The sequence below is a fragment of the Cervus elaphus genome, chromosome 15 (assembly GCF_910594005.1).
Source record: "Cervus elaphus chromosome 15, mCerEla1.1, whole genome shotgun sequence".
NCBI classification, from domain to species: domain Eukaryota; kingdom Metazoa; phylum Chordata; class Mammalia; order Artiodactyla; family Cervidae; genus Cervus; species Cervus elaphus.
Window position 1 is genome coordinate 27,386,677 of NC_057829.1, and position 17,249 is coordinate 27,403,925.

General features: G+C 53.0%; 1 protein-coding gene across 8 annotated transcripts in view; it reads left to right on the plus strand.

Moving 5' to 3' along the window:
• Positions 1 to 17,249, plus strand: part of CDH23 (cadherin related 23) — a 433,102-nt gene that overhangs the window by 171,285 nt on the left and 244,568 nt on the right. For all 8 annotated transcript variants that reach the window (XR_006345354.1, XM_043925746.1, XM_043925738.1 and 5 more), the window contains exons 7-8: positions 6,136 to 6,330; positions 9,927 to 10,055. Coding sequence is in view for 7 of the 8 variants with exons in the window: in XM_043925746.1 (XP_043781681.1) it covers positions 6,136 to 6,330; positions 9,927 to 10,055 (324 nt within the window). In the remaining variant the exon portion in view is untranslated. The remainder of the gene's footprint in view (positions 1 to 6,135; positions 6,331 to 9,926; positions 10,056 to 17,249) is intronic.

Genomic DNA, 17,249 nt, shown 5'->3' on the forward strand with positions numbered 1-17,249 from the left:
AAAGATTTATTTGCCTCTGAATTGCGCAGGGTGGCCCGTTTACAGCAGGTCCATCAGGAGTGATGCGGAGCTTAAATGGGGAGTGGAAAGAGTCCAGGGCATGCCCGGCCTGTGACCTGCATGGAGCCGGCCCCTCACCGAGAGGGATGGTCTGGTAGGGCAGGAGATTTGCCGGGGACCATGCCTCACCACACTCCCGGGCACCCAGGAGGCATGGGCAGTGGACTTGAGGAGATGTCCCAGAAGCTGTGAAGGAGAGGAGGGGCTGGACAGGGGTGCCATGGAGGAAGGGGCTCTGGAAGCCGAGCTGAGACAGAGCAGTAGGCTAAGAGGCCTGTCTCAGGAACAGGAGATATCACATCCTGTGAAGCCTTTACTCCAGAGACCTGCTCCTTTCCAGCACAGAGGTGGACCCGGAGCCACTTCCCACAATGAGTATGTGGGGAGAAGTTGCCCTAGAATGGGGCTGCCCCACCTCCAGCCGAAATGGGCCATTTGGCCCTACTTTTTCACGGCCCTGGCCCACCTGGCAGATGGTTCAGACCCTGAACCCTAAGGCCAGATGCTATAGAGGCACTGTCCCCCTGACCCCCTGACTCCAGGCAGGCAGAAGCTGGCTATCTGGGCATCTCTTCTCCAGGCCTGTCCTGGCTGATTGTGTCAGCCCCATGGTCAAGCTCTCCCAGACCTACCCCTCCCACCCCACATGCTCGCTGATCTTTACAATGACCTGAGTGCCTTTGCATGTTAAAAGGAGTGTCTGGGGACACTTGAAAAGAAGACTGAGATGACATTCATTCATCCAGGCCTCTCTCCTCTCCCCATGTTACCTCTTGTGTCTTCAGCAGTCATGAGCTTTGCTTTCTGTGGCCCAGCTGTGAGCGTGAAAGGGCCAGATCCTAGCAGGCAAGAGGCAGGGTGAACCTGGGGTGAGGTTTGCAGTGAGGAGGCCTTGCCCATGACTGGATGCATCCTGAGCGGACCAGGTTGGCAAGGAGCTGGAATGAGCAAGTGGTACTCACAGAAAGAACAGCATGGACTGTGTCTCAAGACCACAGCCAAGGACAGGAGGGGAGGGCCAGACAGGTTCTGTGAAGGCTGGGGCCGGGGAGGCCCTCACAGCCCTCGTCTCTGCTTTTCTGCTTCACCAGTGCCCCATTCTCACTGCAGACGGGCTTCCTCTGCAACTCTGTTTCTGTGGCTTCTCTGTGACTTTGAGCCTGTCATGGTACCCACTCTACCCCAACCAGGTAGCAGGAATCTTTTTTTCAAGCTCCCATGAAAAGTTGCTTTAATTTACAAGGACCCATCTGACTGGCCCGCTTGAGTCAGGTATTTACCCCAGACCAATCGCATGTGGCCTGGGTCTGAAGTCACTTGGCACTAACACGACTGCCTAGATCCATCCCTTCGGTAAAAAGAGCATCTCTGTTTGGAAGGAGGATGGGCCAGGACGCAGTGGGTAGTGTCTCTGGGTAGGGTAAGTAAAGCACTTGAGTTAAGACAGCTGATTTCCAGTCACAGCTCTGCCATTAAGCATGTGTGAGACAGAAAGCTTGGAAGTGCGTCCTCTCACTTTTCCCATCTAAAAAATGGGGAAACTAGGCTGGATAATCTCCAAGGTGCCTTCTAGCTTCTACGTTCAAGCCATCTTCTCCCTGAGTGGTGCGTGGTCAGGCCTGGCCTCCGTGCTCAGGAGCTCCTTGGCCTCCAGGAACCCCTCCCACCTCTCCCTCAGATCCCACCCCTCATCTACATTCTCCAAACCCACCCTGGAGGGTCTTCAGAGGTTCTCCCATCCTGCCTGCAGCAGCCGTGAACCCGTCAACAGAGGTGTTCTCTTCCTGAATTCTGGTCTACCCATTTGTCTAAATTTGTGATGAACAGATCAGCTGTTTACCCTGTTTCTAATCCCCCCACACCACTTTAAATAGGCTCATCTCATGCCACCTGTGATGGTACTTTATTACCACCATAATAATGGCAGTGACCATTTATGAGTATCGCTCAGTATTGCCATGTGCCTGGCTCAGTGAGAGGTTTTTTCCCCACACCTTAGGTCATATAAAAGTTTCTCACTACCCCAGGACATATAGGTAGTGTTAACAGCTCCACTTTTACATTTTCCTTTACATAGGGAAACTGAGACCAAAATAATAAATTTAACAGCACATGTCCGAGGTCTCCAACCAACAAGTGAAAAGGCTGGGACTCAAACTTAGGAGGTCTGGCTCAGAGCCCACACTCCGAGCACCAAGTGTATACTGCCTGTGGTGTACTTGAAAATCCAGGTGTGCCTGGCCCCATGGAGGAAATCTGCTTGCGTTGAGTATCAACCTGTGAACGTATCTGATGTTTCTGTGAACCAGTAGCTGGGTGCTCCAAGAATCCCCCAGTGTATGTGCTGGTGAGAGTCCCCTTCCCCCCATTTCCCTGGTAGAGCTTGGCACCCAGGATTGGAAATGCAGGAGGTCAGCATTCTTTCCCCTCCAGTGGCCTGTCCCTTCTAAGTATATGAACGGCTCCTTGTCAGGCCTATTTAAAACCTTTTCTAAGTTATGCAGAAGTTAAATGGGTTTTCACTGCAGGGCATGAAACATAATCCAAGAAGGTCAGACACAGGACCATCCCTTCCTTTCCCCCTTTTCCTGTCTTCTTGGAGCTTGCTCTTAAATCCTCTGATCAGATGCTCAGAGAGCCTTCGCCCCAGACTATGCAGTATGGATGAGTGAAATGTCCTTTCCTCCCCGAGGCATGGGGCTGGAGAGCTGACATTCTCGTGGGAGCCGTCTCTCCTCTGGGCACTGGCTCTATGTGGGGTGTGCTCTGAAGTGCTGTCCAGCTGCCTCACTGGGGGCTGGCCGCCCTGAAATCAGAACATGTCTATCCCTCTGTGGCAAGAGCTACAGGCTGCAATGGCATGCTTTGCTTTGGAGCTTGGGGCTGACACTGGCACTCCTGCGATGTGTATGTTGGATGTAGAGAGGGGGAGGAGGGAAGAGAGAGAGAAAGAGCTGTAGGTTAGCTGAGAACCTCATAAAGATCTCCTCCAGACCAGTCTCCTGTGGTTGGCATGTTGGGATGGAGGCTGGCATTGCTGAGCCCAGCGCCTGGGGAGTTCAGTTTCTGGGGCTTTGAACGTGTGGCTTGAGGTAGATCCTTTGCAGAGTGCCTGTATCTGTCAGGGTCCCCCAGGAAACAGTTCATCTCGGATAGTTCCAATAAAGGCATTTCACTGAAGAGACAGCTTCCAGAGAGGGTGCAGGGCTAGAGCGACACTAAGGGATGTTGAGGCTCCAAGGACTAGCAACACAGGGAAGTTCTTTCTACTCTAGGACTGGAGGGGCAAGTGGAAGGGCTGGAGCCACTGAAATCTGGGGCTGGAGAAGAGGGGCTGCTGGGGTGGAGCTGGAGGGACTGGGAAAGTAATACCTCAAAGCCTTTCTCCTCCTTCCTCCTCCCCAAACTCTGAGCTCATACCAGCGCCTCCCATTGGCAGCCTGGGAATGCAGTGCAGAGGCCAGCCTGGACTGGGGAGGCGGGCAGGGGTGGGTCATGGCAGAGAAGGGCACTCGGTGGGTCTGGGGACTGCAGACAGGGAATGTCCAGTGCAGTATCATTAGTAGTCATGGTGCTTCTTTATGCCTCTCTGCCCTACCCTTGAAGATGTTCTTGTCTGCCACCCTCTAGAAGGCATTCAGACAATAAAATCACAACTGCTATCTTCTAAGCACTTAATATATGCTGGGAAGTTTATACTCAGGAGCTCGTGTACTCTTCACATTAACTGTATGAAATATTATTAACTTTGATGCACAGAAAGGGGATTAAGGATCAGAGAGATGAAGTAACTAGCCCAAAGACACACAGTAAGACTTGGGTTCCAACAGAAGTCTGTTCATCCCTGAAATCTAGCACTTGTCCCCTCTGCCCCTTTGTACACTTGAACACTTTCCCTCTTTTGGAGAGAATGAGAGCATCTGTTTTGCAAGCCACTGAGCTGGGTAGGGCAGACCTCGCAAAGGCAAAGCAGGTCCAGGAACTCAGAACTGTAAGGGAGTGTGCTGATTTGGAGAAGTACAAATAGCTCTACCTGCCAGGAAATAGTAAACTGATAAGAAAAGATATTGCACATGATCTTAGCCAAAAGGCTAGGATATGATACCTGCCAGGAAATAAAGAACGAGAAGACAAGACCAGACCATGAGACTTGTGTCCTATGCAGAGGGGCATGGAGTGTCAGGGATTGGATGGAGGAGAGGGGTCTTACCTGTCTGCCCCTGTCTTCAGCGTGGGTTGGAAAAGGATAGGATGTAAGCCTGTCCATTCAGGTGGACACTTGCCTGGTGATGGGGGACGGGCAGCACACTCAGAGAGAAACAATGGCAACTCGGTGGCTTTGTCCTCTGGAGGCCCTTTCCAGCCCGATTAGAGATCTTACAGCGAACACACGTGCCTCCAGCAGACAGCCCTGGGGAAGGGCTTCCAGTGTGCCTGAGACTGGTCTTCAAAGAGAGAAGCTTCTCAGGTCATGGGCAGCAGCACAGAGATGGGCAGCTGTGTGATGCCTTCCCTGGGAGGAGCCCTGCAGGTGTCAGAAGGTACTCAGTTGTCGTCCCAGTGTAAAAAGATCACACAGGAATGTTGTCTCAGCCCTCAGGGAACTTTCAGGTCAATCCCACACTCCGGGCTAGAGGGTACCACGCTGGCAGGTGACCTCAGCACTGTGTGGAAGACAGGGAAAAAAACTGCCATCAAGGTTTACAGAAGTGTTTAGAAAAGAGCTAAGAGATAGGCTTAGAATGAACTATACCTGAATTTAGGGTCTTCTTTGCCACTGCCTAGCTGTGTGACTTGGGTGAGTTACTTAACCTGTCTGAGCCTTGGCTTCCTTTTTGAAAGAGGGATCATAGCAAGCACCTGGAAAGCTACTTGTTACAGAGCTGATGGGTGCAGCTCACAGCACAGATGTGGCACAGCAGTCAGTGAGCGGGAGCAGGGATTGTTTCTTCTGCCTCTGGGCAGAGCCTCCTTAGGTGGCCTATCTTCTGACGTGTCCAGAGCTCACTGAGTCAGGAGTAAATTTACTCACACAGAATTTTGCAGATGTGGCTTACCTGCCAAGCATTGTGGTGGGCACGACCGTGATGAGAGCTGACAGTTGGGCAGAGGATGCAAATAGATACTTAGAATACAATGTGCTAAGATGCTGTCATAGAGATTCGTTCATGTCTTCATAAAGGATGCTTACTGGACACCTGCCATGTGGCAGGCACCTCCTGGGCCAGGCAGATAGAGCTCTATGGCTTCTATGGAGCACATGTGCAATGAGAGACAGGTACTGACTGGGGAATTACAAAGGAACTGTGGGTGATGAAACATTCCAGGGTGCTACGGGACCCTGAATATAATAGTGGCAGGGGTTGGGAGCATGGTAGGAGCTGACCTGCCTTAAGGGTTTGGAAGGCTTCCATGAGGAAGTTACATTTAACCAGAAACCCCAAATCAGAAAGGGGCAGGGGTCTATCTATATACACAGTGTGTAGCAAAGGGCATCATGGAAGGCTCCCCGGAGGTGGTGACATTTGAGCAGGCTTTGTGGGCCTCTCTGGTTACAGGCTGCCATGGCCCAAGGATGTTATGTGGATGCCCCACCCCTAGGCAAGCCAGGAAATCTCTGTGGGCCAGCCCCACCCCAGAAACTATGCCACCTCCCCATATCACACATCTCCCAGCTCCCTGTCCTTGGAACCTCCCAACACACAGTCTCCTGGCTGCCCTCCAGAGCAGCCCGTGCCTGAGGCTTGGGCAGCCAAGGGGCACCTAACACAGAAAGCAGAACTGCCAAGAAGCAGGGGTTTGGGGACCAAAAGGCCCTCATCCGGAACTTCAGGATAAGCAGATCATCTTTGGAACTGGTGCTATTACAGTCACCAGGAGGCCATCAAAAAATGGAGAAAAAAAATAGATATAGCATTTTAAATTCCTGTGAACCCTTTTAGAATAAAAATGACAAAGCCGCAGGTCTGGTTGGCTGGAGGGACGTGGTTAATGGGCTTTGGGGGAATAGTCACTGATGGAGGCAGCTGCTCCGAGCTCCAGCTCACCCTTTTATTTGCTTTGTTTCACCCCCAGAACACACCGGTGGGGACGCCCATTTTCATTGTGAACGCCACGGACCCTGACCTGGGTGCAGGCGGCAGCGTCCTCTACTCCTTCCAGCCCCCCTCCCAGTTCTTTGCCATCGACAGCGCACGCGGCATCGTCACAGTGATCCGGGAGCTGGACTACGAAACCACGCAGGCCTACCAGCTCACCGTCAACGCCACGGTGAGTTCCTGCGCCGGCGGCCCAGGCAGCCAGATGTCAGCCTCCTCCTTCACTCAGAGAGGGCACAGGATGTCAGCCTCCTTTCCTGCTAGGCAAGGCTTATAATGGTGTTGCTGATGATCATAATAATGATAACAACAGCTGATGTTCCTGAGGGTCCGTGCTATGTCCCTGGTGCCGTGGGGAGCACTCGAATGGATTGTCTCCTTTAAACCTTACAACAATGCTCTGGCATAAATATTAAGTTACCCATTTTACAGATGAGGAAATCGAAGCACAGGAGCAATTCAGTGACTTGCTCACAGACTCCAGCACCTGCACTGGTAACCCCATGGGTCATGCCTAGTGCAGGATGTCATCTCGCTCTGAGACACAAGACAGAGGTGTCAGCCCAGCTGTGTCCTGACACCACCCAGCATGCAGGAGTCAGAGAGTCCGGGCATCCTGGCCACTGCCCTAGAGCGGTAATACTTACACAGAATGGAACACCCATCTGTGCCAAGCACTATGCTTGGGTCCTGGGAATTTCAAGATGAATTAGTCAGGAGAGGGAAGTTCAAGAGGAATAATTATCCTATTTTATAGCTGACACCGTTGAGACACAAACCGATGGGTGCTGGGCAGCAAGAACCCAAGCCTGGGTTGTCCAGTGCCCCATGGTCAGGAGTCTCCAAATTTCCAGAACGTCATAGCTGCTTGGCCTCTGTCACCAGCCGTTGAGGAGGGGCTGGAGGACAGGCAGGCCGTGGCCTCAGTAGGGTTCTCTCCTTGTACGCCCCTCTTCCCTGCTCTTGGCCACAGCCTCCAGGCGCAGCTAGAGCCTTTAGCTGGCAGCTAGGCGAGAGCTGGCCTGTTGGTCCTTAGACTTCTGTTTACAAAGCTTAGGCCAACTGTTAAACAAATCACCTGAGTCCCTCTTGAGCCTCTGGGACTCTTTAGCCTGACCCACAGCATCCACCACCTGGCCCCGTGTCACTGCAGGGGGGCTGCCAGTAGCTCTGTGGGCTCTACTTGGCAGATCATGGAGCTCAGATCCCAGGGGAAGACTCACTGCATTGGGGCCAGGGGCCAGTTTGAAATATGAGGTACCCCCAGGATTGGACAAGATCCAGAGTGGCCCCCCAAACCAAGAAATGCAAACTTTTTCTTTCATACCTGGTCCAGGGACCCTGGGGAAGCCACTGCAGATGATACTCATGTTCTTGCCTTCTCCCCTGGTTAAGTGTTGGTTGCCTGGGAGGACATGTGTGCTGCTATTTGTGAAACTGACTTCTGGGATCAAGGGGACTTGAAAGACCGGAATCCACTTTTGGGGCACATCTGTATCCTTCCACACACCCTTGCACACTCACTTAAGATGGTGCCCCTCCCACCACTCTCCATTTGCTTACACTGGGGTCCAGAAATGCACAGATGCTTGCTCTCTTTTTCACTGTGAACTTGTCCCTGTGGGATATTTCCCATCTACAGTGAAAATGGCTTTGGGCTGGGCCAGTGGCGAAGAGAGCAGAGCCAGGCATAGGCACAAATCTGGGTGGCCGGGCCTGTCGAGAGGCCTGGGCTCAAGCTGGGATGGTGAATGTGCTTAAATTGCCATTAATCTTCCAGCGATCAGGCCTTGAAGCAGTGGAACAGGAGGGGCCCTAGATCTAACTCCCTTAGGTCTTGGTGGCTCCTCCACCTGATGCACAAGTCCCTCTCAGGGCTGTCACTGTGCCCTTGGCCGCTGGGCATCTCCCCAAGGAGATTCTCCCATGTGGTATCGCAGGGAGCATGTGGGTCCCCAGCCTCTGCTGGGTGGGTGGTGGGTGGGAAAACATGCAGCTCCCCTGGGAACAAGTTGCTGAGACCTGTAGGTGCCAGAGTGACATCTGGAAACCTGGCCAGGTGCCTGCCTGCCAGATGTGCCCACTGCCATCCCCTTTCCCCAGCCATGGGGTCCAGGGTGGGCTCTATGGGGGCATCTGTGACAGAGGCAGGGCTGCAGCCACAGGTGTGGGACAGGAAGGGCAGGTGCCAGACTGGACAAAGCCAGCTGCCCACAGAAGCCTGGTAAGAGCAAATCATAACCACTGGCATCTCCAACGCCAGAGGTCAAGGGCCTTCCTGATGGGCCTCTCGCTCTGGCCCTGTCTGCCTGATGCCTGTGCCGGTCCCTAGATGAGAGCTCTCACCACTTTCTAGGGTGGTCCCTGAGCCTGGGCTGTGGGCCCCATCATCTTGGAGGCTGGGAGGCTATCTCCACTGTGGTTTGGAGGGACACAGCTCCTCCTGCCTCCAGACTCTCCCTTCCCTTGCTGCAGCCATGACCCATCCTCAAAGCCTCTCTTCCATCTCCCTGGCTGCCCCCGAGGCCTCTTTAGGACAACCAGCTCTTCCTTCTCCTTGAAGGCTCAGCATCTGTCTCTGGAGGGCAGGAGCAGGCACTGGGCTTGTAATGGGGGGACTGCATTACAATTGCATCGTTCACATCATCCCAGACAGACCAAGGGAGATCTAACCCAAGGACAGCCACTTCTCCAGTCCAGAGCAGAGAATTTACTCTCACAGAAGAGGAAGTCGAGACTCCAAAAGAGGAGATAACTTATTTGAGGTGACTTAGCAAGTCAGCAACTGGGCTGAGGTTAGGGCCTCAGATCAAGACAGATCAAGTCAAAATGACTTGAGTTGAGTCCTGGCCACACACTTATCAGCTGTGTGACTCAGGGCAAGTTACTTAACCTGTCTGAGTCTGTTGAACTGAAATAACTGAAAATATAAAAGGGAATGAAGTGTCTAATACAGTGCCTGGTATATAATCTACTTAGCATGTAGTTTCTATTCTTCTTGGCTATTGTTATTCAGTAGCAGCAACTATTTCATATTTAGGGTAATAGAAGATGGGTTTTGGCTTTTCTTTCTTGGTGAGCTTTTATAGGACTACATTTCCAACTATGAGGGTTTAAACATTGTCTGCTTGGCCACATGGCCTGCACGGCCTCTCAAGATTCCTTCCCAGAGTCCCCCAAATGTCACAGGCCCTGGAGCTCCCCCTACTGGTTCTACCAGCAAAGTTGCTTGACCAGTCAACCCAGTGTGCAGGGCAGGGATGCAGGGCCCAGACTAGCCCCCTCTGCATCAAAGGGCTTTTCTTCTGAGGAACTCTCCCATCCTAGTCAATTCCTTTGCTGTCCCTGGAAGAGAGGGTGCAGGAAGTAGGCATGGAGGGAGCAGTGGCCCCCAGGCTGAATCCAAAGAAGGAGCTAAGGGCAGCACCATTGCTTTATCCCAAGCCAATCACCCTGCCCACCAGAGGTCACACTGGTCAAGCCTGGGGGGTGGGGGGCGGGGGGCAGAGATGTGGCTCTGCCCCAGCCCTGCTTTGTGACCAGGATACACCACCTTCCATTGGGCCTTGGGGGCACAGGTCAGAGATCCCTGAGGGTTCTTAGAGTTTCTGAGCTCTGTGTGCTAATGTCCTTCCCTGTGGGAGTGGAGGAGTACACGTGTACATATGTGCACACATGTTTGTGCACACGAGTGTTGTGCATGTGTATCCATGTGTGTCCTTGTCCATATCACTTAACCTAAGCTGATGTATTCTTTGTCCTTCTAAGGATCAAGATAAGACCAGGCCTCTGTCTACCCTGGCCAACTTGGCCATCATCATCACAGACGTCCAGGACATGGACCCCATCTTCATCAACCTGCCTTACAGTACCAACATCTATGAGCATTCTCCTCCGGTAAGACCCTCCCCTGCCCTGTGAGACTTCCCTCTGCACTTACGGTGGGCATGGAGGCCCTGTTTGGTGGGATGGGCTCTTTGGTGTTTCTGACTCCCACATGCCTGGCAGTGATGGGTGTCCCAGCACAGTGAAAACCCAACCCCCTCTTGTACCCCACCTCCTCGCTCTCTCACTTCATCCCCAGAACTCTCCAAGGGACAGAGAGCAGAGATTGGCTAGCGCAAGTGAAGGGCAGCAGTTCAGAAAGCTTCATGTGGGGTGATGGGGAATGGGGATGCCCGTGGAAAATCCAGCCTGAGCTAGAGAGTGAATCTGGACTCAGCCAGGCTCACCAAAACATCAGTGGGGCTCAGCCACACCCCCCATGGGTCAGCTGGTCAATCCGCCTCTCTTGGCCAGCCAACACTGCCCGAGATGGTGGCCACTTACTATCTGCCCCTCGGACTCTCTCAGGCTTGGTTCCTCCCTGAGAACTCACAGCTCCTGCTGCCCCTTCTAACTGCCCACACTTTGGGTTTCTCAAGGCCATGTGTTCAAGAGAGGTACCTGATTGGCTGTGGTCGGATTTTGTGCCGAGTCACAAGATAACAGGTTGTCAGCCAGCCTGGAGGGTGACTGCCCATGGGCCCTGTGTCCACTGCGGTCCAGTCGACTGTGAGACAAAGCATACTGCTGCCCCTAGGCAGGGGCTCTGGATGGGCGGCTTTGTTCAGCTGTGGGTCAAGCAGGCAGTGCCCTGCATCCCATTTCCGGTAGCCATCCGTGCTTATGTGTGGACTAGAATAGATTACCCGCTCTGGGCTGATAAATTAGAAAAGGCGGCTCCTCTAGGCAGACACAACCCCTGAACATGCAGGGGAGCAGCTCTATGGAAAGAGAACTGTGCCTCTCCTTCTATAGGAACTCAATGTGCTTAGGGGAAGGAAACAGCTTTGAGAGCAAAGCGGGGTGCCCACCTGATCATGTGGCTATTCAGGACCCCACCTGCATGTCTGCACAGCTCACAGGTTTGGGTGCAAGTGAGAGGCAGGTTTCCCTGACCAGATTGCAGGCTGTGCTCCTGGACCACCACAGACTAGGAAGCCTGACCCCAAGTTTGGTAATGTGGTCTCTCCTGACTGTTGGCCTCTTCCAAGCACCACGCTGTAGACTCCAGGTGTGAGAGTGAAGCCACTTCCTTTTTGGGGCCACTTGCGGGCTGGAGGGTCTGACGAGCAAGGTGGCCTCCTGTTGCTGGTGTCAGAAGCTGCTTTGAGAGCATAGGGGGACATCTAAATGTCCCCACTCCAACCCTTTCTTTCTGAGTGGTCCATGGACAGCAGGAGTTTAGACTTCTGAGACTGAACTCCACCTCCCCCGAAACCTCTTTGCCAATAAACCCACATATTCTCAGCCCTGACCTTTTAGATGAGGTGGGTCCTCCCATCTGTCCTCAGCCTCTGGCCATCCTTTCGTAGCGCTCAGTGCTCCTGCATGGTGCTCTCACCCTTGGCTTCTCTCCTGGCCTGCAAGAATAGTGCAGCGGGAATGGGGTCTGGTGTGGGCATAGCACACCGTGGGTGCTCAGGAGGTCATTGTGGAATGGATGAATGCATGAATAAATGAATGAACAAATGTTCACTACTCAGGCCAGCTCTCTTACTATCCTGTCATCTTCATCACACCTTGTGACTGCTCTACCCACCAATCCAAAATCCACCTATCTGTTGGTTCCCAGCTCACTGACGACCTTTCTTGGAATTCTTTTCCTGGCTTCACCCTCACTGGCCCACCAGGCAGAGCTATCTTTCTGTCCTCATCTCTGCTGGGGTTCCCTGTCCTTTGGCTGCATGATCCCCTCTGAATTGTAGCCACACCTGTAACATTCACTGATGTGTAAGTGGGTTACTCTGGGGCTCCTGGTCATCAGGGTGGTTGAGTCTTTGGGTCTCAAACCAGGGCCTCCCAGGGCTTTGTGCCCAGGGTCGAATGCAGGAAATACAGGCAGAGCCAACTTGTACATTGAAGTGAGGATGTGATGGTGGCTTAGCAGCTGGAGGGTCTCAGAACAGGTCCCTGTACTACCAAGCGCTTGCTTGGCCAGATCACACAACATCCAGACTTCTTCCTCCTTGTCTCAGTAGTGGTTGAGACCACTTGGCCTGATGGTTTTAGGGACTAGAGCACCTAGTAGTGCTAGCGTCAGCAGATATTAGAATGCGGTGGTTTTGTGTTTGGATTGGGTTGGGAGGTCCTAGCTTTAGCCTCATCTCAGAGTCTCAGTGGTCAGCAAGAAGGGTGTTGGGGAGAGTGTCCTCTGAGACCCTTCAGTTTGTCTCGCCTTTCCCAGCATCCCTGTATTGTAGCAGAGTAATACTAAATCAAACTATTACTACAGGTGTTTTTTTCAGATCTGCAGGTTTCCGAGTCCACCTGGCCATTCATTCTATTTTTCATTCGTTCACTCATCCTCTAGATGTTTATGAAGTCCCTGCAGTGTGCAGGGTCCTGTGCTAAGCCAGCCCCTCTCCTTCCCAAATGACTCCACAAGCCCTGCTAGGATGAATCCTCAGGACAGACAGACAGGCCCTTGTTCCCCTTGGCCTCAACCCTCCTTATGCTCGGTTTCTTGGCATAGGATATGGTTCTTTCTCAGGATGAGGGACCTTGATATCTCTTTGCCTTGCCACGGTTGTCCCTTTGGCTCCACAAGGCCACTGAAGTCCACGTCTGGGGGGCTCCCAAAGAGCAGGTCTGAATCCCGCCTTTTGTGTGGTGACCAGACTCGGGCAAGCCAGACAAGGAAGTAAGTTGGGGGGTTCAGTCTCTCCCAGCACCCACAGAATCACCTCCACGTCCACACAGGTCTGCTCTTCCTCCCTGCCTCCAGATCTGAAAGTTTACCTTGCCTCTTGCACAGTTTCCCATACACCCTAAGCCTGATTTTTCCAGGCTTCTAATCGGTTTCCGTGCCTTGATCCAGGCCTTCCATGTCCCTTTAGAGTGTGGAAGCCTGATTTAACGCAGCACTTCCCAGGCTGGGCCAGGGCTGAGGAGCACCAAGGCCTGATTAGTCCCCCAAGGCCAGAGGCCCCAGGCGTCCCCCATCCCCAGCCCTGCCTCTGCTGGCCCGGGGGCCTGCGTCCAGACCCTCGCCCACTCCCCCTCACGCCCCCTCTTTATCTGCAGCTCCCAGCGTGTATGCCTCCCTCTATCAGTGTATCAGGCCAGCATGCCTCATCTAAAGTGTATATATTACCTAATAAAATCCTTCTTATTTGGGATTATTGCATCAAATTTTAATTTCCTCACTCGAGCAGCAGCATGTCGGCCTGCCCGTCAGTGAAGGACCGATAGAAGGTGAAAAGAGCGGATAAACTGCACAAATTACTGCCAGCCGATGCCTATCAGCCCTTTGACTGGAATTGACTGGAATTAAGAACTGAGAAATAGGATTTTCTGCCTCAGAATCTGCTGTGGCAGCTCTTGTCGGAAGTCCCCTTCAGCCCCCTCCGGTCTCCTCCCCACCAAGGGCGCCTCCCACTCCCAAAGCAAACTGCATGTTGGCCTTTCAAGTCCTTAATCCTGTCATGGCAAGGGGGAGGGGCTGGGCCAGCAGAGAAAGAAGTGGACAGCCCCCACCACCAAGCCTCCAGCTTCAGCCAGTCTCCTGGCCAGCTTCTTTGGAAAGAGGCAGCCACAGAATAGAGGGTCGTGTTCCTTCTCAAGAAATCCCAGCTCCTCTTGACTCTGTCCCAACTTCACTGCTGGTTCCCAAGCCTCAGAGGCTGGGGCTGCCTGGCAACCCACCCCCACTCACCAGAGCTTGGGACTGTAAGCAAATCCCTGAACCCTTGAGCCACAATCTTTCCACATGTACCCTCACTATGAGGACAAAACAGAGGACCCATGCGGGGGCCCAGCACAGTGCTTGGTGCACAGTAGGTCCTCAACTAATGCTAGGTCTCCCTGTGAGAACCCAGCTGTTCTCTCTATGGAATGGCCAGAAAACTCCTTACCTCCAGTGTAAGGTTGATTAACCTGGGTCCTGGGAAGTCTGCATTTGCTGAAATTGTTTGGAACCTCACATTGTGTGCATTGTCTGGGAAGAGGTGTCTTAGCTTTCATCAGAAGCACATGGAGGTTCCAGGCCCCAGAGAATAGTGACAGTCACTTTTATAGCTTTTTCTGTGCACCCAGTGCTGTTCCAAGCGCTCCATGTATCACTTGCTGAGGTGTGGGTGAATGTTTTATACCCATTCATACATTGGGAAAACCAGGCAATGAAAGGTTAAGTAACTCAATCAAAGGGTCCACACCCTGGCAGAGGTCTAATCACAGAGTCAGACCCTTACCCCCCTTGCTGTACTGATCTTCCCACAATACGGAGTTGGAACCCCACAGGCCCGTGTACCTTTAGCCTCTCTGTGGGAAGGCAGGGCGTCCTCTTTGCAGTGGGGGTTCTTATGAAGGGAAGAAGCGCCATAGCCAGGTGGGCCCATCTCTAGCCTTTGGGGCCATCTGTTCTCCTGGTCATACTCTGGTGCTCCTTGAACTGGGTTCCCTCTCTAGAGAGCCAGACAGTCAGAGTGCCCCCCCTGTAGAGGGGCCCAGGCCCAGGGCGGGCACTTCATCTCCTCATCTTAGGAAGTAAGTTTCAGTATATTGAAAATATAATCACTGAAACTCTGAAACAAGAGCTGTGGGCTCCCAGGAGCCCCCATTCCTCCCTGTTAATTCCTTCTCATAACATTTCCCATCTTTGTGGCTGCACTTGTATTAAAAGCTCAGGGTTTTATTAAAAATGGATTTATTTATCCAAAAAGAGATGAAACCCAAACTTGTCAGGAGCCTTTCAGCGCTCATGTCAAAGACACTCAGGCGTGGCTCTTCCAGCCTCCCTGCTCTCTGGTCCTGGCTCGCCGCTGGACCCACTGAGCCCCCGCCCACCCAGGGGGACTCCAGGCCACCCAGCTCGGGGCTGCTGACGGGGAGATGCTCACAAGGCCCTGAAAACTGAGGGCTCCCTGGCTGCTGGCTCCTCTATCTGCACAGGCCAGCACTGGCCCCCTTCCAGTGCTGCTGAGGCTCACTGTCCTGGGCCCAACCAGCCACAGCAGGCCCTGGTTGTTCGCCTGTGGGCATGCAGCTGTCCCCTCAAGGTTCACTATTTGCTTGTTTGTTATTATGTGATTTTTGGCTACATAGAGTGGCATGCAGGGTCTTGGTTCCCTGACCAGGGGTTGAACCCACACCCCCTGCAGTGAAAACATGGAGTCTTAACAAGCTGGACCACCAGGGAAGACCAAGGCTTATTGTTGAATGACTATCTGGAATGGTGCTTTGGTAGGCACTGGGCCCAGTCGACCTGGCAGTCTGAGCCCTGCCCTCAGCAGGCCCAGTGCAGCCAGAGAACCCACATGCTGGAGCACCCAGCATGGGTGTGAAGCCATGGACTGTGGTCAGATGGGCTGTGAAGCCCTTTCTGGTAGCTAGAGCCTCAGGCCAGAGTCCCATGCTCTCAGGACCTCCTCCTGGGGACATATCCAGGAGGTTTAAGAGGTGACACCAGGAAAAGCCTACCCCCAAAAGGATCCCCCTGGAGTGACGGGGGAGCCCTTTGTGTAGACCCTTCAGATGTAATGCAATGCTTCCCAAATGACTGTCCACGGACTGCTAGGTCCAGGGCTATCAAGATGTTACATGAAAAGAGCCTGTCTGCAGCTCAGAAAGCCTGGGAGAGCAAAGGTTGATGGATCTCTTTATCACTTTGCTACTTTTGGGAGCCTTTACCACATTAAAGCAGGTTGTGCATCTCCAAGGGAGGGATGGGGGGGTATATGTTTCCCCACGTTTGACATGAATTAATACTTATATTAATACTTGTGGCACATAGCCAAAACTTTCATAAATTACAGTTATCATTATTATATTTTTCATATAACCTGTTACAGAGGCAGCATTGTCTGGTGGGCAAGAGCATTTTGGAGCTAAAGTACCTGAACCCGAATCCTGGCTTTCCATTCACTCCTTGCGGTGGGACCTTGTAAAGGCCACCTACCTCATGGCCCTCAGTTTCCTCACCTATAGAATGGAGCTGTCTCCTGGGGTAGTTGTGAGGGTGAAATGAGTTAAGGTGTAAGAAGTGCACGTAGCAGCGCCAGGCACAGAGCCAGTGCTGGAGAAGGGCCCCTGCTGCGTGGCTGCTTCACACACTCTGGTACAGCCCAGGTCCTCAGAATCCACTTCAGGAGATACACCTTTAATGGCATCTTTCTCTGACTTTGTAACAGTCTGTTCCCCGCCCTCCCCCCAACCCCCACCAGGGGAATCTAGACAGAGCTCCTGTGGAGGGGTGGAGTTGAGGGGTAAGGTATGAAAGGAAGGAGTCAGGCCTGCTCTCTACAGAGCCTCAGCCTCTGTGTTGAGACCATTTCTCTGCAGTAGACGTTTCCTCTGCAACATTCTCACCTTCCTTCAGCCAAGCCTGGGGGTGTTCCGGATTGCCGCATACCTGGGCTCAGGAGAGGCCAGAGCAACAGCTGTGTGCGGGTAGCTGCCCTGGGAGGGTGAGGTGGCAGATGCCCCTCCTGTGTCCTGGCACGAAACCAGGAGGAGTCAGGGGCGCACCATGCCCACCCCAGGGCACTCCCTCCAGGGCAGAGTCCTGCATGTCAGGAACCAGCCTCTCTCCATAGGAGAAGGTGCTCAGAAGGGGGTAGAGTCTGCAGCCTACAGGCTTCAGTCTCTAGCTGATGAATGGCCAATGCTTGAGAGGTGCCAAGGCTATTAGAGACCTTCATCAGACATGCAAATGCCAGGGTTGGTATCTCCCTAAATGCTGGGTACAGGGCTGTCCTACTTTCCCTCCATCAGCCATGGGACCTGCAGCCTGGGCCAGAAGCTGGGCAGACAGGGCTGGTGTGATAGGCCGTGTAGAGCAAAGTGAAGCTTTCCCCAGGTGAGGGGCAACTCAGCAAGTGGTGGTGGTGAAGTTAGGATCCAGCTGTTCATATGTTCATTTATTCAATGAATTAACTAACCAATTGGTATCTGTGCAGGCTAAGTGGCACAAATTAGTCGTGTCTAACTCTTTGCAACCCTGTAAACTGTAGTCTGCCAGGCTCCTCTGTCCAAGGGTTTCTCCAGGCAAGAATGCTGGAGTGGGTTGCCATGCCCTCCTCCAGAGGATCTTCCCTACCCAGGGATCGA